Source organism: Trachinotus anak, unplaced genomic scaffold (genome assembly GCF_046630095.1).
Source record: "Trachinotus anak isolate AG129_WGS33_773 ecotype Australia unplaced genomic scaffold, CSIRO_AGI_Tana_v1 ptg000031l, whole genome shotgun sequence".
Lineage (NCBI taxonomy): Eukaryota > Metazoa > Chordata > Actinopteri > Carangiformes > Carangidae > Trachinotus > Trachinotus anak.
Genome location: NW_027273882.1, coordinates 1,750,488 through 1,776,735, shown reverse-complemented (window position 1 = coordinate 1,776,735; position 26,248 = coordinate 1,750,488). Strand labels below are relative to the sequence as shown.

Sequence of the window (26,248 nt, the reverse complement as noted above, 5' to 3'; positions counted from 1 at the left end):
AAACATTTCATAAGCTATTTCTCCAGGACGTAGATGATGATTTTCCTGTCAGCTGTCTTTGACAAGCTCCACCATCAGACTGAAACATGCTCTTCTTTTCACCTAAGGTTTGGCAACTGATGTCAATCATCTGCAAGACTGAGCAGCGGGGGCAGGATGGGAACGTTACAGGGCTGGAAATGGAGGCAACATGCAATTCCAGTAAAGTGAGGAACAGGTCAACTTTTAAGATGTTCAGCCAGATTCAAGAAAGGCCTGCATGGCACAATTTCAAAATAAAGTAACAGAAAAAACAGTAACTCACCCCATCCAGTAGAGTATTTGATAAGTGGACCCGTGGATCCTTCCGGAAAGGAAACTCTAGGTTTGCTATGTGGAAGATCGTGTTGTCTCTGTCGATCATGAACACTTCATTTTTTCCGTTGATCAACATCATGTACCTGCAGGAGGAGAGGATGAACCGTTATGTCGTCGTACTTACAAGGTAGCAAGTTGCATCTGTACCGGTCGCTGTTATTAAAATGCTATCTGTGGGACTGATGCTGTTTTATGAGTCATTCACATTTACATTTAAGTAGAAATTTATTAGTGAAAATGTGGCATTGAGCTGTGGCTCCTTTCTTTATCTTACATTTCTCCAGCCAGACAGTATGAACAGAGATGGAGACATCTTTTACTGAGTGACAGATTTAAAAAATAAAAATAAAAAAAGGATTTAAAAGAATATTCTGTGAACTGTAGCACAGCAGAACTGTAATACAGAATTTGGCAGAAAAGGGTCTGTTCATGTCAGATTCCATCACTCATACTAAGGAGCTTATTGAGAAAACATGTTTCCAGGGCCTTTTAATGTGGGTTTTTCAAACTCTGATCAACCAGAAGTTTGGATGAATATTCATTAAGGGTGTAATGTCATATTTTGGAGGGAAGTTAGTCTTCACTTTGTTTCTCTTTTGCTTGTTTTAAATTGGAAAATGTTGTCAGTGATCATATTGAAATTACAATTTGTCAAAGGTGAATGTGTTCTTCCCCTACACTGTAAATAAAAACCGACGTAGACCCTGGGTCTGAAATGTGAAGGCTGAAGTGTCTTAAACCTGCATTCAATCTAATGACCATCAGGGGGCAACTCCACTGGTTGCAGAAAGACGTCCGACTATATTGAGGTCTATGGGAAAATGGACCTACTTCTAGGTTTACCTCAGTAAACATTTTCCAAATGAGTTGGTCTCAATCACTAGTTTCAAGTCTTCTTCAACACAACATGATGGTCATTTTTTAAATTATGGTCCCAATCAAAGGAAAATAGATGATAAAGAAGGGTATGCATTAGGGCGGGGCTCCCGTGTGATTGACAGACTGTACCACACACGGCGACCTGCCTGACAATCAGGACAGAGTGCAGAGCAGGTCAGATCCACCCCTCACTTCTCCTCAGCTCCACCTTCTCGTCCAAATACAGTTTCAAAAAACCAGGATGGTGACGGCCAAATTACAAACTTCAGGCTTCAAAACGGAGTTCACAAACCAATGAGTGACGTCACGATGGGTTGCCACTTGGTTTTTCCCCATTTACTGAAAGGAATTTTACTTTTTAAAAAGGGAAATGATTATGGTAAATGGACGCTTTTCTGGTCTTATCAATCACTCAAAGCCCTTTACAACAGACTAGAGGAGCCAGGAATCGAACCACTAACCTTCCAGTTAATGGACACCCTGCTTTACCTCTTGTTATATGCACTTCTTATAGGCGCTTCTTCACTGATGATCTTCAACATTACAAGTGGAGGCAAGCTAGCAATGCAACTGGAAAGTAGCCTCATGCATTTTGCTGGTCTCCCCAGTACAGTATGTTAGCTGAACTGAAACGTACAAATGCTGCACATGTGGTCCATCTCTTTAAAATTTAAAACTGATTCAACATACAGATCCCCCCCCCCCCATTTCAGTCAGTTTGGTTGTTATGCTTTGTTGTTATTATCAACTGTTAGTACACTTAATACATTAAGCTTTGATCTGCTCAAAGTTCATTCCTCCACATTAACAATCCTGTCGATCATTTTCTTAATTCGTTTATTTGGAGGATTAAAAATGTTAATCATACTTTAAAGCTGAACTGCTGTAAGCGAAGAGAAACAACACTTGAGATTTGGGCTCCACTCAGCACAACAAAACAACAAAGCCTCTGTGTATATCTCTCATGTGCAAATTGGGTGCGCTCAATTCAAGTAAAACAAAAAGGTGAAGGCGCAAGACCTTTTATCGTGTCTTGGAAAAGAAGAAAGGTACCTGCTAATTACAACACATTACCAAAGCAACCGCTTTTCCTTTTATCTAGCAGTGTTTTACAGGACCTATCATTGCAAACAGAAAGCATTTTTGATCAGTGCCTTTTGGACAAAATACACAACATGCAATTTTTACCAGACACCTCTCATAACTCCAGGATTTTTGATACAAAAGAGTAGTTTGTGCTACCCAAAATATTTACAGGTATGTGAATAAAATGTTTCTCACACACGTTATCAAATTTTCTTTTCTACTCTACAAAAGTCTGAGGTTGCCTGCCACAAACACAAAAAACCCTTCCCTTGTAGGAGATTACTCTATCTTCAAATTGCATACATCACCAGTGGTTGGGCGAATTGTTTAAACAAGCATGAAGCTCAACTAATCCATGGCCAGACTTTGCAGGTGAGATTAAGTCTTTGCATAAAAAAAAACCCTCCAGTCTCCCACAAATTCAAACTCTGCAGGAATACAACAATGAAATAATGTACTGAAACTGGCCCTTCTGTAGCCAGCAGTTTGCAACTTTAAAACTAATGCAGTAGTTCTAAATTATACACTGAGTGGCCACTGTATTATACAGATACACGTATACAATCTAATACAATCCAACGCAACTGTTCCGCTACATTTTTCACTATGTATGTGACTTGGGAGGACAAAGAATTTTAAACACCTCTCAATATAATGTTGCCTAGTACAACACCACCTTTAACCATGAATTCAGTATAAAAATGTAATTAATATTTACATTTCTGACAATATCACTAAAAACTGAACACTACAAACTTTGTAAAAGTAGAATTTACGGTTGAAGAGTTATATTCAGTTCCATTATATAGTACAATAAAAGTGACCACAGAGTGTATACTACCATTGTTAGGACAGACATGTTTTCTGTACGGTCATTCTTGAGGTCAATCCTTGTCGCTACTATTGGATTACTGCATTGTGTGTCTTACCCTGTTATGGCTTCAGTAAATGTAGAATTAAGTAGAACCAAAAGAGAAACTCAGAAGACAGCTTAATGCTGGAAAATTACTTTTTCATCCCCGAGTCCACTCGACTGGGATATTCAAGAACTTGGCGGCAGTGATTGTTAGACTGTTAAAATATCTGTCAATAAAATAGCCCAGTTTACCAGCTCAGGTCATGATGTGAGCATCTGGTTGGTATTAATTTGACTCCACCCATCCTCTATATTATGCTCGCAGGTGTGTCAGGTTGCTGGAGCATGAAGCTCAAGCATCAAGAACCTCACACTTTACCTTTGAGCCTTTTATCAGCCTTATTCCTCCATCTCCGCTCTGAGAAACGCTACAGCGGAGGGGGAGTTATCTTTAAATAAGACGAGCACTCACTTCAGGTGTGAATTCAAATTTTCTACTTTTTGGTATAATCTTTTCTAATCTGTTAACGGTTCTCATTCTCACAGCCCATCTGGACAAGCGTCAAATCATTTGAAACCCAATTACAGTTTGAAGCAATCATCCCTCTCTGCATGAGCTGCTCAATTTAGAAAGATTAGTCTAATATGCAATGGGGTGTTTCGGTTTGATTGCTGCTAAATTAAACTACGTAAGATGAGTCATTTGAATTAGGTCACTTTGTTTATTAGTTTTTACATTAAGAAAAGTCATCATTGCATAAAGGGCCAAACAATTTCCATTTGTTCCATTTTAAAATGGAACCTCAAAATCACTGTCATCAAATTACAGCAAATTATACAGGCTTGGTGACAAAATGTAACAGCCCTGAATAATATCTGGAGAGGCACGAGTGTGAGCAAAGTGTTCACACCAAATGCTGATTGTTTGATCTACGGAGTCGGCTGATCACTGAGTTGGCAAACATTACAGGCAATTTCAAATGAGGGAACGTGAACAGACATTATCCTTGATCCTCCCTTCTGCTGGTTCAAACCGAAAAGATGGGCCACACCCAAAAACACAGGCACCATTGTTGCCTTTGTGTTATCCTCCAAAATAGGCTTTAAGTGTAGCAGCAGCAGCAGCAGCAGCAGCAGGCATTCACTGGTGAAATATTTTTATCCACTGCTTTATAACCCTTTCATTTACTGTGTTGCATGCATTTCTGTTACCTCTGAAAATTATATGAATTTTCAAAACACAATCATGATTTTCACATGAATGTATTTGGATAAAATGATCCATGCTGCATAACCCCAGAACTGTAATTAACCCATGATTCATCCATACGGATTCTTCAGGTGTGACGAGCTGCCATCCATTGTGAACTGAGCCTCCAAATGACACCCTGGCACAGCCCATTGCGATTCAAGACTCAGTAGTTGGCGAGCAGTGCACCATCATGTCCTCTGATGCATGACAGCTACAACCTGGAGCAACAACCCAGTGACCAATCACACTCGTTTCAATTCCCCTTCAGGAAATGGAAGCACAGCTGTTTTCTGCCACATAAAAGTATTTCAAACCAAATAGTGGGAAACCTGGAGAGAATCCTGCCCAAGATGTCAGCAAACAAATGTTTATCTATTAAACTGTTTTTGTTTTTTTTTTCAATTCATCAATTGTTTAGTTTACAAGATGTCACAAAAAAAGCAAAAATGTCCAGAAATATGTTCTTTTGCTTCACAAACAGTCCAAAACCTCAAGATGTTTGGTTAACAATCATAGAGCACTTAGAAAAGCAGCATATGTCTGCCAGTTTAGCTTGAGACATGGCTTGAATAATTAACTAACCTGATAACATGACTAATTGTTTCAGCACTAATTATATTGCATCATTTTGTTTTCTGGTTGAGTAGTTAGAGTCGGGGAGGCTTGTCTTTGTAAAGTCTCTCTGAGGGGTGCTGCTGCTGAGGAGGAGCTGGATTACAGTGTACCTGCCTTGGCTGGAAGATAAATAAATAAAGTCTGTTGACAAATGTTTGGCAATCTGGTGGCTTCATTACACACCTTTTATGAGCCCAATTACACTTTGCAGGCTACCTGCTGCTCTTTAACACAAAATACCAAGCGGTGAATAAAGCAGGATGAACTGATGTCCTAATGAGCAACTGCAGTCCTGTTATATTTTTAAAGGTTAAGTATCCCAATCAATGGAACTGACAACTGAGGCTAATTATCTTGTACCTTTAACATACAATGTATTCAGAGAGTATTTAGACCCCTTCACTTTTGTCACATTTTGTTGTGTTGTAACCTTTTGCTGAAATCCTTTCATTTCATTTTTCCCCCTCATCAATCTACACTCAATACCCCATACTGACGAAGCCAAAACAGAATTTTTGAATTAAAAGGTAAAACTGAAATGTCACATCGACATAAGGATCCAGACCCTTTACTCAGAACTTAGTTGAAGCACCTTTGGCAGTGATTACAGCCTTGATACTTCTTGTGTTGGAGGCGATAAGCTCCACACACCTGGATTTGGTGATTTTGTACCATTTTTCTCTGCAGATCCTCTCAAGCTCTGTCAGGATGAATGGGGATTGTCTGTGGACAGCCACTTTTAGTTCCCTCCAGAGATGTTCGATTGGGTTCAAGTCAGGTCTCTGGCTGGGCCAGTGAGGGACATTCACAGTGTTGTCCCCAAGTCACTGCATTGTCTTTGCTTAGTGCTTCAGGCAACTGTCCTGTTCAAGGTCAACCTTTGGTCCAGTCTGAGTTTCTGAGCACTTTGACCAGGTTTTCATGAAGTACACCTCTATACTTTGCTCTGTTCAGCTTCCCCTCAATCCTGACCAGTCTCCCTGTCCCTGCTGTTGACAAACACTTCCAAAGCACGATGCTGCCACCACCTTGCTTCATCGTTGACCAGATCTGGTTTCCTCCAGACATGAGGCTTAGAAGTGAGGCCAAACAGTTCAATCTTGGTTTCGGAGAATCTTGTTTATCACAGTCAGCGTCTCAAAGTTTTTTTTTGTTTTTTTGCAAACTCCAAGCATCTTTCATATGTGTTTCACAGACTTCCGTCTGGCCGCTCTTCCACAAGTACAGCCATCACTGCAGCGCTCCACTGACCTGGCTTTGGGAATGTGAAAAACGTGGGTTTGAATACTTCCTGAATGCAGTGTATTAGAGAATTTATGCTATTAAAACAGGCAGAAGGCTTTGATGGTGAACAAACCCAGAAATAACACGGGCTGAAAAGACGTTCATCTTTTGGGAAAACAAAGTCTGAAGACGGAGATGGATTTGAGATTAATGACTTCCTCGCTGACAAAGCTATGCAATTCTCATACCTGCTGTGTCTCTCCACCATTATCACAGAGGGATTAGACGCAATAAATATGCCATTAATACCAGCTGGTTCAAAGTGGGAAACTTGACAAGCTTCCAAGAATAAGTACGTGGGCATAATACACCACCAGCTGACAAAGTCTGTATTGATAGCAGAGATGTGCCTTTTACGAGCATTGTACTAAATAGTAAATAGTGTTTCCATTGTAAATACAAGGCTGCAACTCACGACTGTTTTCAATCTACAGAATATTTTCTGAATTAATCAATTAACCTTAACTTAATAATTAATTAACTTAATCAATATTTGGTCTATGAAATGCCAGAAGACTTTGAGAAATGCTGATCACAATATCCCAGAAACTCACGCAGGTGTCTTAAAAATTGATTATTTTGGCCAACTAGTGGTTCAAAACTCAATTTTATTCAATCTACAAAGATATAAAACTGATAAACATGGAAAATTCTCATATTGGGGAAATGGGGGCCAGAGACTCTCTAAGCCAAAAATGAGACATGCTGGAAGGATGAGCTACAGCAGGGAGAGCTGAAGGTGGTAATAACAAGTTGACAGAAATCATGGTTGGGAATCAATAAAAACATTTGGAGATAGTGTACTTTCAATATTAAGCTGCAAATTGAGTTCTTATATGGAACGATAATTCATATAACTTACAATACTGTGCACAACTACAATCTCATACGTGACAGGAAAACCCTCCCAAAAAAATAGATAAAGAATTAAATAAATAAGATTTTTTTATTTTTTTTATTCCACTTATAATTTTCCTTTCGCATTGCAACATTATGCAAAACACAAGACCGTCTGCATTTTTTTGAGAGGGCATTTCTTTTTTACTATGTCTATCATTTTTAAGGAACAATATGGTGTAAAATTACTATCCAGGTTGGAGGGAATTACTACCATCAGTGGCTAGCTTGGCAGCACAATTTTCCAAAATATCTGCGAATATGTAGTCGTCATTGTAGTACCAAGTGCAGCTGGGTGGGCAAACCATCAGTATCACAAAAACTCCCCTGTCTCCAATCAATGCTCGGCTTTTTGTACCCCTGGGAATAAATGCGTAGGTAGATGGCACTCCCTTTACTGTTAGTTGGCGCTCATTTCAAAGAAGGCTTTTATGAGAAGCTAGACAGATAACCTAATTGTTTCCATTAAGTCAAATGCTTCTCGAGCACACTGGCCAAGAAAAGAGGTAATCATAACCCTCATCACGCTCTTCAGTTAACAGAGATTGGTGGGAAGCTCAGAGTGTTCAGTTTGACCCCCCTCTCCCCCTCCCCCTCCCCCTCCAGTCGTGACAGGAGACAGCAGGAAAACACTAGCCCTAAGATATGAATCAGGGTCGTCCGAAAGTCTTGTGGAAACTGCAGGGAAAAACAAAAAATGTGGGAGGAGGAGAAGAATAATGATGAGTGGGCCAGATATAGCTGCACTTAGATTTTTGGGGTGGGAGTGGACACACAATGAAGGCATTAAAAAGACATACTGGCAGTAAGAACTGCACTGGATGAGAAAGGGAACAGGAAACGCCTGAAAATGTTGAAGCAAATGATGATTCCCACAGACAGGAAGGTCCTCTTGTGCAAAGGGATGATATCTTTTATCTCAGCAGAGGATGAGTGTGTGCACAGACCAAACAGATAAGGCTAAGTGTCACAACACAGCAGATCTGTCAACTAATAAAGACACAACAGGTCTGTGCAAAGCAGTAGTGGTTCCTCTTCTGTCTAATTGGCGGGTTAGCCGTGGCTAACTCTGTCAAGTATGTTCAGAAGAAAGCAGAAGGAGACCATTAATACAGTGCAATTCCCACTTGTCCTATTCTTCATTGCAGTTTCACCTTCATCTCTCCCTCTCTCTGAAGTTATGGTAACAGCAGACACTGAATTTCCTTCTCATGACCAAAAGGAAAATATTCAATCTGATGTGCTCCTTTATCCACACACGTGTCCGCCCCTCCCCTGCCTGCCCTCTCCTTTCCGCTTCTGTCCTCTGATGGGTGCTGTGAGAATCTGATTTTATCCTTATCCCCGAGCCCTGTCCCCCAAGCACTTTAGCCCTAATGAGGCACAGACGGCCATTGTGTCGGCTTTGCCAGTCTAGTCCCGCGGCATGACTGACAGCAGCTGAGCTCCAGGGGAGGCCTTAGATCAGATCTGCCAGCTTTACACATCATTAGTGGTGCATCAATGGACAGAGCTGCTCTCATACACTCAAGTCCATCTTCATTTTAGACCGCAGAGTCAAAACAAAAAGATCCATCCCACAGTGTTGTTGAGCACAAATAATATCTTATGTTTGATGTTTGATGATGATTCTTTTTTTTGAATAAGCAACAAGGGAGCACATGAGAGACACACTTGGGGGTAAATTGCCTTGCCTGAGAGTCCATTTCTATAAAGGGATTTAAACATTTGTACATTACATTATTTCATACTACATTTGACAGGTTTGTGAAAGCTGCTCTGGCAAGTTTTTTTTTTTTTTTTGTCAAACCATACAGGTCTTTACTAAATCAAATCACGACTCACTGCAGCAGAGAAAAATGTCCCATTCCTGCTAACAAAGACCCCCTACAGATTCAACCATAATTACAAGCAGGCTAGCGGCAAAAATCGTTCACATCAGCCTCCGACTTGGAATTCCATGCTGAGGATATTGGGACTTTCTCAAACTTGGCAAAAGAACTACAGAGAGACTTTTAGCAGAATTAATGTAAATGCACCACCGCTGGCAGTCACATCAAAATAAGAAATTAACACTAATGCAATCCAATCAGCTCATCATTTTATAGGTGCTATACAGTAGACTGTTTGTATCTTGTGTCACTTTCCAGCAAACTCCTACAAATACGTAACAAAACAAAAGACACTAATTGAAGCTGTTTAAATGGCGTGACTACGACGATAGCATTACGCCACTCACCTTGGAATAGTAAGTGAACTCTGCCACTTCCTGTTCTTGCCATTCTGCCGACATTACATGAATGCAGCATTAACCTGGTTTAGGTTGCATGCACTTCTGGACTTGTGTCCTGAATGCTTCATATAGAAAAGCTTAGGGAAATGCTGCTTTTTGTCCGATGTGAGGAGGTAACTCAGATGTGCACTTGGCAAAAGAACCAGTTAGACCTCCATTTTTGTAAAACCAAAACACACCATTGGAAAACACTTCTGTTAAAGGATACATCTCACATGTGTATGGCTTGTCTATGAGTGTGGTGTCTCTTCTGCTTATCCTGGTGCACCAAGACACAATGAGGTATTACTGGCTCCTGTGGCCACAGAGCAGAAAACATGGTGAGTCTGACAGGTCCTGTAAAATCATTAAGGAAGGAAAAAACTAGGAAAAAAGCAGAATGGTGAACCAGTCATAACCAAACCAAATTAATCTGACCTTAACCAAAATAATCTGTCCTAATTTTGACCAAATTTGAGAAGCAGAGACAACAGGAGAATGAGCACTGGATGTGATAAAGGACCGATCTCTCTGCCAGCGAAGAGTGGCAAATAAAAAGAGAGAAGTAGTTTGTATACAAGTGTAAACTGTCTCCTGAACAGCAGACACAAAGCTCAACTAAAAAAACATTTTTGTAACTTGTGTCCCTGTGGTTCCTTTGAGAGAACAGGTGTACTAGGAAACAAAAGTGTAGTAATGCTATTTAGAAATTCCCTGTTTACTAGTTCTACTTTTGTGAACTGAAAACTCTCCCATGCTTATTCATGGAGCCACAATGAGCAGCCCAGAGCTTTGGTAACAATATTAACCTGAATATGGTGGTGGTGGTGTCTGATGAACAACTCGGCCAGATTCACAAACATCATGAATCAACTAAATAACCAACAGAATGTGTAAAAGACTAGTAACAAACCAGCCAATAAACAGAAACCAGCTATAATAAACTCTGGCTCAAAAGATCTAATCTGGCTACATCAAAGAAAACAAGGGATTATTGATTTTTTTAGTGAGAGTGTGACTGAGAATGACTGAAGAGAGAGAGAAAATTAAGAAAGCCAAAGACGTTCTTGCGTCCAATATCTATAATAAAGTCCAAATTGAGCAGCATTGTTTTTTGAAGTCCCAAAGACTTAACTGGCTCCTCTTCTTCTTCTTCTTCCTCCTCCTCCTCCTCCTCCTCTCTGGTGCACAAACCAATCTAACCATGACAGAAGACTCTACAACAAGATGAGTAAAAACCCAACTCAGCCTGTGTTTCCCCTCTTGGCAAATCCACTGATGTTGTTGTCCTTTCCAAAGCCCATTAGAGGCCACCTTCTTGGCAGACAGCTGGCACTGACAGTTTTTTCTCTGTATGACTGGTCTGTGTGTCACGGATGGCTCCCTAATAGTTTTAGGTAAGTGAGGTTGCTTCAGTGCCTTGTCACCTACTGAGCGAGTTAGTTTAAACTGCCAGAGCTGTTGTTGCACAGGCCAGCGGCCATGAGAAGAGGCTGCAGGAATCATTCATATGGGACTGAGAGTAATGCATTAGATGTTCTTGAAAATTAACATTTTTGCTCAATTAACCTTATCCTGTTAAAGTGCGGCTTTTGTATTCAATACAAAAGGAAATTACTCATTCTGAAAGTGTAAATGAGTTGCATTAGGATGGGAAACTTTATTATCTTCACCAGAATGACAAAGGAAAGCTTGAGGGATTCAGAATATGTCATACTTAAGTGAGAACTTCTGGCAATACCCAAAGAAAAAATCTTTCCAGACCACCTTGAAGAGACAAATTTCCAATTAAAAATCCATTTCAGGTCTTCGGGTGCCCCTGGGGAGAAAGTTGGGCATTTAATAAGAAATTCTCTGCCATGTGTGGGGAGAATGACAAACTGAGCTCACACGGAACCAATGCAATCAGGAAATCTTACTGAAAATATACACACAAGCTCAAAACTCGGTAATCCTATCTGATGTATTGCAAGTCACAGATTGGAGGTAATTTTTGAGAATACATATTTCATCATTAGAGACATTTTAGGATGAAGAGACCCTAAGAAATGGTGGTTAAAAACAGAATCGGTCAGTACTAATCATGTTTTTTTAATTACGTTTATGGTGTTTAATTCATTCCATTGACAACTGACCCATGAACAGCCCTCTGTATCTTAACTCCAGTTTTCTAATCTAGATCAATTTAAAATATTTCCCAGATTTAATTAAGTTTCATATCTGAGGAATTTTTTTTAATCACAATTCTTTTGTTAGTTCATTTTTCACCAAAATGTCTCATCATCCAAAATTCATTTGTGCAATTTCAATTTCACACAAAAGCCAAACTTATATGACACGTGGTTATTTCCTGGGTAAATTAAAAAGGTGGTTCAGACACGGCACTAACAATCCTTTTCTCAACTCTAGTAATAGTAGATAGTAGAAGTAATAACAGGTAAGCAGCATCAGAACAAACTGTTTCTCACAGACCCTTCACTTCACTGTGCATATAAATGAAAGCTTTCCCCAAATGAGAGCATGGTCTTATTACCTGCATGTACCAAGGACACAGCAACAATACTGCTGTCGACTTGAAGCTGAAAAAAGCGACAGAAATGCCAACAGGAGACCGACAACGTGCTCACAAGAGACACACAAGGTAATCATCAAAGTTTACTGTCTACAGAATCAAACCTTTTGCTATGTAAATACGCTGAGGTTCAGGTTCTGAGGTTGTTTACACACAGAAGGAAATGAACAGCAGCTTCAACCCTCTGCAGTGGAGTATGGTCTCGCAGGTTCAGAAAACAATATAAAAATACATGGAGTCGCTGAGGTGAGAGCACTTTCTATACTGTTTTACCTCACAGTTGTTTATATGACTTAGTGAAGTTTTACTAACAGCATAACTCTAAGTTTCTTCTTTTACATGATGCCTGTTGTTGGGCAGAACTATCATCGTGTGTGATGACGACAAACACAGTGATGTTTAACTCAAATCTGTCTGCACCTGTAGAGCTTTTAGTTTAGATAAAAGGGTCCAAAAAGGAGGGAGTATGAAATCACCAAACATCAGGTAGTGAAAACCCTCGTTTCTCTAATGCAACACACACTCAACCACACACACTCAACCACACACACACACACACACACACACACACACACACACACACGGCACTGATTGAATTACGCTTAAATAAATTAGTCCATTCCACTTAGACTCAAGCACAATATGTTCTGGTGAGACTTCAGTCTAAATTGTTCTGGTGGGTGGAACTGGTTGTGTCACAGAGCTCATATTAGCTTTAGAGACACAGTGAGTTATTATCATTCACCTTAGCTCCAAGTAATAGGTCAAACCAGTATTAGTCCAACTAACTCAACAAACACCAACTCTGGCTGACACCTAGATTTAAATATGGATCAAAAAATAAACTGCAAATCAAATCAGCCGATTCTTCACAGACAATTATTCTGCAATAAAACTGGTGATTACCGAATTAAGGGATTACTGAATTACTGGAGCTCAGGTGTTTCTTAGATTACAACAACAGGATCTTTATATTTCGGTTTCTGACCTTTATTTAAAAATTGGTAGCTCACTTCCTTGTTGTTTTCTCTGGGAAGTGTGACGTCTTTCTTTGATTTGTGTTCTTTACTACAACCTAGGACTGCGACTAAAGATTATTTTCATTATTATTTCATCAGTCAGTTATTATGATGATTTGATTAATCAATTAATGTTGTGTCTATAAATTGAGAGAAAATAGGAAAAAATGACTGACATTGTTGCTTAAAAAATGACTTAGATAATTATTCAAAATATTCAAAATGCCAATTCATTTTCTGTTGATTGACTAAATGATTAATTGGCTATTCACTGCAGCTCTATTATGCACACACACTTTCTTTTCCTGGATTTGCTGATCATGTTAAGATAAATAGGATTTCATACAGTGTGTGCTTCAGTCCACTGATTCTATGTTTTTTTTTTAAATCTTATTTTAAAAAAAAAAAAAAAAAATCAGGTTTGCTTTATACCAGAAAGAGAAAGTAGCAGATGATATTCTCAACATAGCGAATATCCTGCAGTTGAGGGATAACTCATACTGTGCCTCTCTTTGCTTTTCATGACTGAAAAAATTAGGTATGACTACTCTTCAAGGCTCAGCTACAGCTGCAGGGCAAACAGGGTGAAGGACAAGAGTTTGAGTTAGCAGAGGAAGAGCTCAGAATCACTCTCTATTCAAATTTAAGAGCTAAACTTTCTACCCGCACTTCCAAGCGTTTGCAGATGATGGCAGTCGATTACACACATCAGCAGCACCTTGGTCAGGGGCCAGATCTGTATTCTGCTCCGTCTCGCCCTCGGAGGAAATTAAAGCGCCGATATGTAAAATTCTGAAATTGTCTGCAGTCATTAAATATTCACCAGCACACAGCACATTTGCAGCAAGAGAAACGGCAGACTACTGGCAAACTAAAACTCCTTTCCCCCTCAACACTGGCTTTTGGCAACGGAGACATAAAACAAGGGAAAACAATAAATTCCCACCCCAAATGTTACAGAAAGGAAAAAGTAACCCATTGCAATTCCTATTCTACACTGGACACAGTCAATCTGTTTCAGTGAAGTCAATTTATAATTCCAGTCTCCATCTCCACAGCTACACGATGGCCTCTCAGGCTGACTAGCTATATGATTATTAAAGCCTAATATGAAACAGAAGTCACGTTAGAATTCCTCTCAATCTTCACTAACAAGCCAGGGAAAGTAAATTAACACCTCTGACGCATACAACCTTGATAGACAACTCCCATGAATGCTCTGTATTGACTCATAAAAGCAGCCTAATGAATGGGAAGAGAAACCCATCTGTCCAGTCAGAGACACAAGGAGCAATACCTGTACCGACACATGCGGACGAGGAGATATTTATTGTAAAAAAAAAAAACAAAACAAAATCCATGAACTAAGAGACCCACCGTGTGCCATCAGCTTTCCAGCTGACTTTGTATGGATTCTGTTCCAGGAAACGAAGATTTTGTCTATCCATGGACACAGGCTGAGCACCAGGAAAACCAGATCTGCAACAACAATGAAAACACATTTATCTATTTGATAACTAACCCCCACAAGAATTTGACAAATACTCTCAGGTCTGTTAGGAGTGAACATCAGAAGCAACAGGTACACACGTTTCATTTTCATATGTATGCAGCTGTTGCACATCACTTCTAGAGACCTGCTATTGGCTGATCCAGTGCCTAGGAGGAATATATAATTGTAGGCCTTATTTTACACCAAGGAGTTGTAAAATACTTTGGTCCAGACTGAAACATCCAAACAACTATTGGGTGGGTTAAGATTAAATATGTACAATCATTAAAATATACTAATAATTTCTAACTAGTTGAAATATGTTCTAAAACATCTCTCAAAGTAGAGAGGTGCTGTCAAAGGCTTCTGTGACCCATACTCATTAAACAGCCTGGCAGCAGTGCAGAGATACTCCCTGCTAAACTTTCTGAGTGAGTCTCACTCTTCTAACCAATCAGAGAAGGCCAAAGTCTGCTGTGGGAGCTCACAGCTGTCAATCAATATATATATACTTGCAATCAAACAGGTGCATGATGACTGGATGAGCTAATACAACACCTCTTAAGGAAAATGTATGTTTTATGATGGGAGGTAGACTAATGAATGTCTTGGGCGGTGATGTAGTGCAAAAGGTGCCACAAAGTAGAATAACAACAACAAACATTGGTTCTAGACACACAACAGATCCCCAGAAAATAGTCATTATGTGCAAACTACAATTAGATTGCATATTAGAAGATACAAGCACACAGAAGTATTGGCAACAGCAGGTAGTGGAAATAGCAGCATGGACTGTTCCTTCTGCTGTGATAAGACACAGCAGTTGAGCCCACTCTCTGCAATTTCATTACAAAAGCTGCAGCAGCATATTTATCCAGAAAGAAAAATATATTCCTGACGCTGCCGCCCATCTCAAACTGTCAAGATGCTCAAAAAAAAGAAAAAAAGTGATTTAAGACAAATGAGTCATTCACAACACAGTACAATAAACACATAGGTATGCACGGACCCTTTCCCTGAGGGGTATGAGGAGGGCTAAGAGAGGCTGTTACCTGTCCCACTCGGCCATCTCCTGACACATTCTTTGGATCTCGCCTAGTTTGGGTTGTGTGGTGACCTGTGTGACACCTTTCACTGTGATGCCTTCAAGGAATACTGCACCCTGAGAGGTAAAAATGAAAGAAAACAGACACTTGAACTTAGATGTATCGGGAGAAAAAACTAAACAAAAAGAAAAATGCGCATACCCCACCTACACATACAAAAAAAAAAAACATTCTGAGTACCGGTGATACTTTCCAAACAGCTGCTTCTTTGCTTTATGAATCCCTGTGTGCAGAGGCAACAGGTAGAAATATTATAAATACAACCTTCCTTTTCACTTCTCCACATTTAAAACCATTCTCACTTGAATTATTTTATGAATCCACCTTATAAAACCTGCTCATCTGCTTCAACTCCCAGGAAACTGGACTTCACCCCTAAGCTCCTGTTAATGGTTTATGCAGGAATCCACTCATATCTACTTTGACAGAAATGCTGGCTACATCTGCAGCACTCATTTCCTAATCTCACTTATTTCTCATTTGGCAAGACCTTTTCCGTCTCATTCAGATCACTCCCGCTAACTGGTATAATATGATAATTTATGCCAATTAAGTATAAATGGCTGCGGTGAGAAGAGAAAGACCATGATCATGATCATATAAATTAATTTGCCACCTTTCGATCTAGACGGAGTAATGTGCATTAGACAGAAGTGCTAATGCTTAACCTCATTCATCTGCCTTAAACTCAGGGACCATTCACAGTGGTTCACCTTGTTTGCACGGTCAGGTGAGAACAAGACTGTCTGAACATTAGTGCAGAGTTTCTCCAGGGTTCACCAAATCAAATTCAAGTATATTCAAAGCCACACAGAATGCAGTTCAACACTTTAAATCAGTTTAAATCAGTGAGGATGATATTCATCAGAATCATAATTTTCTCTATTAATCTTTATCAGGAATTCCCACAACTACCAAATAATAATTCTTAATGATATAATTAACGTAATTAATGTGTCCTGGGCCCAGATAAGCAGCATAAAAAGGATTCATCTAACTTCATTATCAGTCTTTGCTAAAATCCACACTTGCCCATGATGAGGTGATGAGCTTCCTTGCTACTGTAGCAGCAGTACTGACAATGTTTGCTACAGGTCGGATGTTGCTGAAACTCCACAAAAAAGGCAGAGGAGTATTCGGGTCCTTTACTTAAGTAAAAGTATCGATGCCAACGTGTCAAAATGCTCCATTACAAGTAAAGGTCCTTCATTCGGAGCCCTGCAAAAGTAAATAAGTATTACAAGCAAAATGTGCTTAAAGTATCAAAGTAAAAGTACTTGCTTGTCCTGCAGTGAAATAGCTCATGATACCTGGACTGCATACCTTGGCAATGGCTTCCACAAGTTCACCTGGAAACTACAGGTAAGTCTGTTTCTCTCTGCTGCCGCTTTTTCAAATAAGACCAGGCTGGATTAAAGTTAACTTTTAATGGATGTTCTGATGTTTTGTCAAGGGTCCCTGAGGAACAAGCGCTAACGTTAGCTAAAGTCATGTCAGGTTGCTAAGCTGTGGTTCCAAACCTGGCCATCTCCTCCTGCACCATTTAGCTCTGTTCAGACCCGCTATCAAGAAGCATCTCCACATACATACAATATAAAGTCGGAAGCCAATTAATGATTAATCCGAGAATGTACTATCCAAAATAGCAGAGCAAGGTTTCTACTTTTCACATCAAAACTCTGTCTCATCCAATCAGACTTTATGACATTTCTCCTCATAACAGCCAACTGGCTGCCAACCAGTCTGACTGTGAGGCAGTCCACTCAACCAAGAGACAGTATTGCTTAATGACAGTGAAGTAATGCAGTCTGCAAGAGCTGCTCTCTTTCCTCTGGCCTCTTCCTCCTAGACCTGTCTGCTATATCACACTCTCAGCTATTAGATTTGCCTTGATTCAGATTTTCAGAAGGTTCTGTGTGTAATAATGATGAACAAATATTTATACAAATCTATGTTTTGTTTTACTTTTTGTGCTTTTGTCTTAGCATTGCGTGCTGGAAATGTTGGTGCCATTTTAATTTAAGCTTCTTGTAACTACTCAAAAGTATTTGGAAGAGAGCATCAGCTGAATGCAAACACAAGAAAACCTAATTATATGCAACTGGAGATGATTCAACACTTCTAATTTCACTCAACTGCACTGAAAGCTTACATAAAGACAGATAGGGCTTTTATCTAATCAAAATTATACCTTTGCCAGCCGTTGAGAAGATGTAAAGCTTAATTTTATCTAAATCTGAAGATTCATTTCATTGGATTACTATATACGGTTGAACATAACAGTCTTATCACTCAGAAGGGAAGCCTCCCTGGAGACCCTGCATCACCCTGCATGTGCTCCATGTCACGCAGAGAGGGGTCGAGGGATTTTCTACTTAACAGTCCATTTCCTGGAGCTTCCCGGAAGTCTTACCAGTTTTAGCTTCTCTTTCTTTCGTTTGCCAGGCGCTGACCCAGAGGAGCTGGGGCCCGACTCTTGGCTGACCGCATTACCATCATCGTCCACTTCCCCATCGTCGTCCTCAAAGCACCACTCAGGCAGTGCGGGGGCGGGGGGCGTGTCCTCCTCGTCCCCATAGCGACGGAAAAGCTCTTTGAGGTAGTCTCCCTTGTAGATCCCTGGGGCCCGGGCCTGAGAGAAAGCAGCCACAGCTGCTTCGACACTGATAAGAGACAGAAAACACAGACAGAGCATCTTTTAAGGTTTAAGGTTAAAAGATTTATTCTTTTATCTGGGGGTATAGTTTCAAAATATTTTATCTTAAACAAAACTTCAATGAAGGGGTGAATTGTATTTAGAGCTGCAACTTTTATTTCATGATTCATATCGATAAAGAGCTTGATTAAAAAAAGACATCATCAAAGTTAACTGTAATATTTCATTACAAAAGGACAAAGTATTATTTAACACTGTTTGCTTATGGGATTTAAAAAAAACATTGAAAAATATTCCAGTCTATGAAAAGCTTTTCTTTGGAGGTCCACAGGGATCAACTCTAGGGTGCTTTCTTTTCCTTATTTATGTAAATGTATTCTCATATGCTTTTTGCCAGGTAATGACTGGCAACAATTTCATCAAATCAAAATAACTAATGTCTTCTCTAGCAAATTCTGCTAGTATTCCTATCCTCCTGTTACGTTATTCTATTATCTATTCTCTTATTTATTCTTATAAAACAATCCCCATCACAGTTTCCCACAGCCCAACACAAAGTGATCAAACTTTTCATTTCAATGATATAAAACAGGAAAGCCTCACACTGGAGAAGCTGAGTAGACAGGCATTTAACATTTTTGCCTGAAAAGGGATGAACTGATGAAAATGTCAAAACAGTGCCAAATTATCAGTCTGTCAATTGAATAATCCATTTATCAACTTAATGTTTCAGTTCTAAATTTCTGACAGACAAACAAGACATAAAGACATCTTATGCAACAGAGAACCATGATGGGTATTTGGGTATAAAAGATTAATTGAGAAAACTGAATTAATTTATAATTTTTTGTGGCAGTAAAAAAAAAATGAAGACAAAAAAAAAAAAAAAAAATCTACCAGTGTTGATCATTTGAGAGTTGAATTATCTCCCAACACAAGATACTGGACGAGGACTGTAAATGCTCTCAGAATATTCAATACACAGGAAATAGTGGGTGGTGGGAGGGTTTTATCAGCCTACCAGCCTCTAGTGATTCTGCTTTCTCAGACTGCTGCTCCACCTCTGAGTAAAGAGACATCCCCACCCACCGGCCAGCCCACCCACTCACCCACCCCCTCTGCTGTTGTAAATTATTTAAACATCTTTGTCGTGGGGAAATGAACTCGGTCACTGCTGACTGGCCAGCTTGGGTGGGGGCCTTTTTTTTTGGGGGGGGGGGGTTGAAGGGGGTCAGTCCCTACCTCCAGTCCATCTTCTCCACCAGGTACGCACATATCAGAAAGCCTGTCCGGTTGAAGCCATGCGTGCAGTGAACACCTTTGGGAGAAAGAAAAGCAGCAAAAACTAAGAATCCCAGAATCCCACTTTAAGTTTACATTTACACTAAATCAAAGGCATTTAGAAAACACTTTCATTGGTAGAATATGCTCAAAGTCACATCTGCAGTTTATCTCGTCATTATGGCTTCATGCAATCAGTTTAATGCAGAATAATGTCAGCAAGGCTTCACTATTTCAACAGCCTTGTGGTTTAGCACAATCTTATCCATGCTCTCCTCTCACATCAATAACATCAGTTCTCTTTGAGATGTGCTGAGGTTGTTTTGCGCGGGGGCATCATCAAGTCTCACAATCAAAAGACTCACAGGCAGATCCACCTCTCCTTAGAGGGCCGCCCTGCCTTTATACGCACATCAAAAAAAAAAAAAAAAAAAAAAAAATCAGTCTGACACCAGCCGCTGCACACACAGGAGAGACCCAGAAATTGATGAAACATTCAGGGAGGTAAAGAGTGGATGATAAGGGCACATGAGAAAAACAAAAACAGAGAGAAAGTGTGCTCTTTAAAGCAGCTTCTGTAAAGCAGAATTTGGATTCCCAAAAAAAGACCCCTGAAGATTGTAGTAATTCAGGATATTTCAACAAAGAAAAAAAATAACTTCCCAATTTTCTTTTAACAAAGTGACAATTTCAAACGAGCATCCCTCAGCAGGTACCCAGCAGGGTTCAAACTACACAAAATAAAACCATCTGACTCTCATACTTCCACTGCACAGGAAATTTGCCTGGCAACGCCAACGCTAATGAAGATAAAATGAACCAGTGTCAGCGGACGGGGATCGCATTTACCAGCCCAACCGCCTAATTTGGACGTGTGTACTGCAGAGACAACAAAGCCTAATCACCAGCTGGCCAAAGTCAGGCCATTACAGAGATGACATTCACACATTCTGCTCTGATGTTTGAGCAGTCTGATTCCAAACTCAGACAGCAGCTAGTAGGTAAGAGCAGATCTGAACAGATTAGAAGATGCTATAGAGCACCCTGCTGTCAGTGATGTGAAAGTGCACCTTGAATGTCCAGAGGAGCCCCCCCCCCACAGGCTGCCTTTAGGCACTGTGTACAGAAGCTTACCCTCACAGAAAAAAGTGAGAGTATGCTGCTTAAAAACAGGACAGATAAGAATAAAATATGTTGTTATTCCACTAGAACACCTCCAAGCCATTAACTGAGGTAGTACATGAATAATTAACAGTGAGATTCATAAACACCTTGTTTTTATACTTAACAGATTCAGTTAGTTGGCAGTTTATTAACCACACCTTACTAAAACGAGCGGGGTCTAATACAGCAGTGCTCTAATAAATCCTCTCTTCGTGTTCAGTTTTTATTGAGGTGTTGATTCAGTGATAAGATCGTTTTAGAGGCTGCAGTTTGTGGTGCTGTTGAATTTACATCAGTGAGGCTACATACCAGACACGCCACTCTGTGACGTCTCTAAAACTGAACATTATAACTTTCATGCAAGGAGGATTCACTGCAGGACTGCTGGATTAGACTGCATTAGTTTTACCTGTGTGTGCCTAATTAACTGCCAGCAGAGTGAATAATTTGACACTAGCACAATTATCTTAAAGGTCACATTTTACATTTTTCCAGTAGAAATTTTGATATCCATTATATGAAGATATATTAAATGTAGTTTTCCATTCCCTCTCTCAGGCTTCTCTCTGGAGCTATAGTATCAATTACTGTGTTTTATTGTGTAAAAATCAACGATTTATAGTGGATAAACTATGTATTGGGGAAAGTTTCTAATGAAACCTAAGTTGGTGTTTCTGTGCAGTAATTTCATGTTACTTGATACATTGATATTAACTTCATTATATGAAGTGCATACTAAATAAATACGACTGTGAAAACTAGAATTACAGTTTACTTGCAGTTGTATGCCTCTGCCACTTAGAATCATAAAATCATAAAATATTATCCAGGTACCGAGATATTGCGTTCACAAGGCCAAAACTGTATTTTGTAAAGTCCTCGTGACCTTGACCTTTGATCAGTTCATCCTTGAGCCCAAGTGGACATTTGTGCCACATGTGAAGAAAATCCCTCAAGGCATTACTGAGATATCACATTCACAAGGCCAAACCCGTGTTTTGTGAGGTCATCGCTAACTTGACCTTGATCTCAAAGATTTAATCAGTTCATCCTTGAGTCCTAAAGAATACTTGTGGCAATTTTTAATTAGTTCTACCAAGGTGTTAATGAGATATCACGATCACAAGAATGGGACGGATGGATGGACGGACAGCCTAAAAGCATAATGCCTCCTGCTTTGGCTGTTGCTGGCGCGGAGGCATAAAACTCTGCCCACATGTGGACATCTACACAATATTAATTTTTAAACCAAACTTATTGAGCCAGGTTTCACCTAGAAATCACCTACACAGCATTCGGTGGGAGAGAAGTGCTGTTTACTCCTACATACTTATAAAGCCAAAAGTATGGTGAATCACACAAGACTGTTTTCTTCAGGATGTTTGTTTGACAGACATGCACGTTTGCAAATGCTAAACAGTGACACGTGAGCAAGCCTTGGTACGGCCATTAACGCCCAGCTGCAACACACAGCTACTCTGTGACCATCAGCAGTCACACCGGTTGCACTGGGTTGTACTGGTTTTAATGGGAAGAGTATAAATGTAAGAATTACAAAATTGCTTATTGAATTAAAGTGAGAACAAAAAACTTAACGTCATTCCCATTAGAACCTGTCCATGTTGGAGCAAGGCTGCTCTTTGCTGGACAGACAGGGTATTGCTACTAATAAGCTGTTGTAAACCTGCACTCTATGGACAAACATTACAATATAAATGTTCTGTGCTTTCACAAAAGGACCTGAATTCAAGGCGCTTTCAGTCGTTTCCCCGGTTTTAAAAATGAGCTTCCACACTCAAAATAAATGTTGTCTGAAGTATAACAGCACAATAAGTAGGTTTATATATATATATATATATATATATATATATAAATAAACTGGTGTTATACATACAGTTTATTTGCATAGTAACTGAGTATTAATCTTGTACTATGTATCACAGAAGCAAAGTAATAATATAATTACTTCAAGCTTTTAAAATCAAACCAGAAAAAAAAAAGAGGAAAAATATTCTGTTAATCACAATTTGCAGAATGCTGTTACATTTTACAGCCCACGCCATTTATATTATCACAGGAATAATGCCAATAAAAATCTCAAAGCCTGTCTTAGTGAACCACAGCTACTTTATTTTACAAATTACCATACCAGAACACCTTTGGAATAAATAAATATGAGAACTGAATGGATTAAGTCCAACATCTATAATACTAACATGACATAAGCGTCTTTTGCTATTACTTGTATATGTTCTGTGTGAGTTTTAATTGATAAGGCATTCAGTAATTTACCTTCTGTGTAAAGAACAATCAGAACAAACTCTTGAAAATAAATATAGCTGTCAGGAATTGTAGGATACGACACAGCTACCAAAGCAAATGGATTATTGATTATACTGTAAAGTCAGTGTGAACCGAGTATGCGAACACACTTTAGGCTAGTTATAGGAATATTATTGTCACACCACAGTAAACAATGCATACTCAGAAAAGTACATAGAACAGCCCCTCACAGGGCCCAGTATAACATTAGTGTTCACTGCACAATAAAAGATCCATTGTATTGTTTTTAGAAATAAAGTAGAAGTGCTGCAGATGCTCCTGCTTAAGATTCAAGGTTTTTGAGATGTTGTTCATGTTGTGATAACTGGAGGCTTGAACATGGAGTGAAAACTGTGGGGTGGTAAAACATCCCAACAAATATAAATGGGTTATTTCTGAGGCAGATCTCCTCCGGCAGTCTGAAGAAAATGATGCACAGTGCAAAGTCATTTACAACACCAGCCAGTTTTATACCCTTTGAAAGTCTACTTTCATATACAGTATCTTCATATTCTTCTCTGAGAAGATGTGATACACATGACACATCTTTGGTCACACTGATATAATCTTTAGGACTTAAAGACAGAGACATGCAGAGAGGCTTCTCTTGTTCTGAATGTTTAACTTTGAACATTGAAGTACACTAAAGACTAATCCAGTTCTTTTCTCTCAATGAAGAACAATCAAAGGGAAAAATAAAGTACACTATTATCTACTACTAACCTACAAATTATTAAATCTTTTCCACAAAATCTTATGTTAATCAAAGATTAAACAAACTTAAAAAGATTTCAAGGTGATAAGAAAAGTTCTGGATTCATTTCTGACATCTTGCTCATATCCCTTAAGAAATCAGGTCTTATCAGGTCCAGTACACGTCTTCAGAGAAGAACTGATCATTTCATCACTTTTAAATATTCAAAAACTGACAGTTATATAAGCAAATTTAAAACATTAAAATAACTGCACTTAAACCAAAGAGGAGCAAACTTTTTTTTTTTTTTTTTTTAAATGCAGCAACAGGTAGTGTTTCCTCAACCTCAGATTTAAAAACATAACACACAGTAAATATAGTGATGAAAGTTTTGATTCTACTAATTCATATCTCTGTAAATTCCAGACATCCCAAGGCTTTCAAATCAAAACATGTTCACAGCTATATAAACATTTGGACTATCAAATCTGTGAAAGGAGATGTTCCCATGCAAGTGCAAACATGGGAACGGAAATGAAGCAAAAATAAATAAGGTCTGCAACAAGTGAAGCAGATAATCATTCACTGATTTGATCTCACCGTTAAGCTACGGGTTCCTTACCTATCAATTCTGTGGGATTCTTCTCCATGAAGTGTTCGCAGAGTGTGATGAACATTGCAGTCGTGTCTTTCGAAGGGCATTCCCCATGACTAAAACAAACAGAATGACATCAGATTTATTACATCAGCTCTGAATGAGCAACAGCTTACAATTCATTTAACTTGTGACAGTGGCTTCACTCATACCCTTTACACTGAAGCTTCACATATTTTACACCTTCTTTTTCAATGTCGTTGCGGTCATAAAAGCGAGTAGTGTTCGTCAAATCCACAAGCAAACCCATTTTCACCTAGAGAGAGACAAAAACGCACAAGGTGTGCCAAGGGTTTTTCAATTTCAAAATTTTGCTCAGAACTTCAGTCATCATGGAGTTACTTACTTTTAGACTTTTTAAGAAGTTGGACAGCATGCTCGGGTGAAACCTGTTCTCCTCTGCAACTTGGTCATCATATCTGGGACCCAACATTGTTTTCATTGGCAGGAATTTACCTATGAGGGAAAATACAAGCAATGAACCAGTGGTCTTGTGGTATAAATCCTCTGCACTCCTCGTAGGGACCCTGTAGCAAGGGACTGAATTTGTTAGCTGCCTTACCCAAAGCTTTTTTTTCAAAGGTAGGTTTTTATCCATTATTTAATTACTGAATTCTGCAAAGCCCAGTCTAATACACAGTCTAATACACAACATTCTGTCCATTTTTTTTAAACCACAGTTGCCATGATCAACACTTATTACAAGTTGATTGATTAGTGTATTGACATAATATAAACTGGCAACAAGTTTGATAAAAGATTAATCATTTATGTCTTTTGAAAAGGACAAATCACTTGTCTTAGTCTCTAAAATGTGAATACTTGCTATTTCCCTCTAATTTTCCATGATAGTAAACACAACATTTGTATTTTTGACAAATGGTCAGACTAAACAAGACATTTAAATATGTTACATATCTTACACTTCAGGGAATAATAATGATAATTTTTCACTACTTTCTGACATGTTATACACTGAACAAGTAATCAATAATTAAAGAAAACTTGACAATTAATTATTTCTTGATAATTAAAATAACTGTTGGTTGCAGCCTTACAGTTCTCCCATGATGGAATGATATAAACTAAAATAATTAAGTCCTTAAAACTACAATTTCATACAGGGTACCTCTACAAGACCAGGTGAAAGATGGAGGAACTGATATTACTGATATTGTACTTCAGCGGTAAAACTCTCAAGCAAATTTGTGATTGAAGAAAATATGTAGACCTAAATGATGTGGGGTAAGCCTGGTGGTCTTGGGCTCCCTAGCACTTGCTTGCTTTGCTCTGATAATATAATTTTTTAGGTGAAAGTAGGTGCTGTGGTCGTGCTAAATCAAGCATTAAACACTAAATAATTTGTAATCATTGGAATATCTAACCTCAGCTAATATCCAAGAAAACTCTGGACCCATCTGTGCTATGGATCTGCCTTGAGACTTAATACCTGTCCAGATTAATGCAACGGTGCAAAGCACAGGTGAAGTGCGGGTGGCTCAGGCAATGCGGGATCCAGGTAAACATGTACAGACACACAGAGTTTGATATCCAGTCTGTGGTTTTAATGGAGAACGACCCCCACACACCGCACACCACGCACACACCGCACCACCACGCCACAGCCTCCGGTTTGTTTTGACACGTGATGCTTTGACAACGAAGCTAGCCAACTCAGCAACACTTTCCACTGTTCAGCAGCACTTTTTTCTATTGGGAAATAAATGAAAAAAAATAATAAAACAATAATAAAAAACACAGCTGACAATATCCGCTTTGACTCGAAGTT

At 39.2% G+C, this 26,248-nt stretch overlaps 1 protein-coding gene across 1 annotated transcript in view; it reads right to left on the bottom strand.

The window, feature by feature from the left end:
- The window catches only part of rngtt (RNA guanylyltransferase and 5'-phosphatase), a 92,131-nt gene that overhangs the window by 64,925 nt on the left and 958 nt on the right, over positions 1-26,248 (bottom strand). The window contains exons 2-9 of the mRNA XM_071468136.1: positions 24,806-24,915; positions 24,612-24,715; positions 24,427-24,515; positions 19,586-19,661; positions 18,101-18,350; positions 15,634-15,743; positions 14,467-14,568; positions 305-440 (exon numbers count right to left, since the gene is read on the bottom strand). Coding sequence (XP_071324237.1) covers positions 305-440; positions 14,467-14,568; positions 15,634-15,743; positions 18,101-18,350; positions 19,586-19,661; positions 24,427-24,515; positions 24,612-24,715; positions 24,806-24,915 — 977 coding nt within the window. The remainder of the gene's footprint in view (positions 1-304; positions 441-14,466; positions 14,569-15,633; positions 15,744-18,100; positions 18,351-19,585; positions 19,662-24,426; positions 24,516-24,611; positions 24,716-24,805; positions 24,916-26,248) is intronic.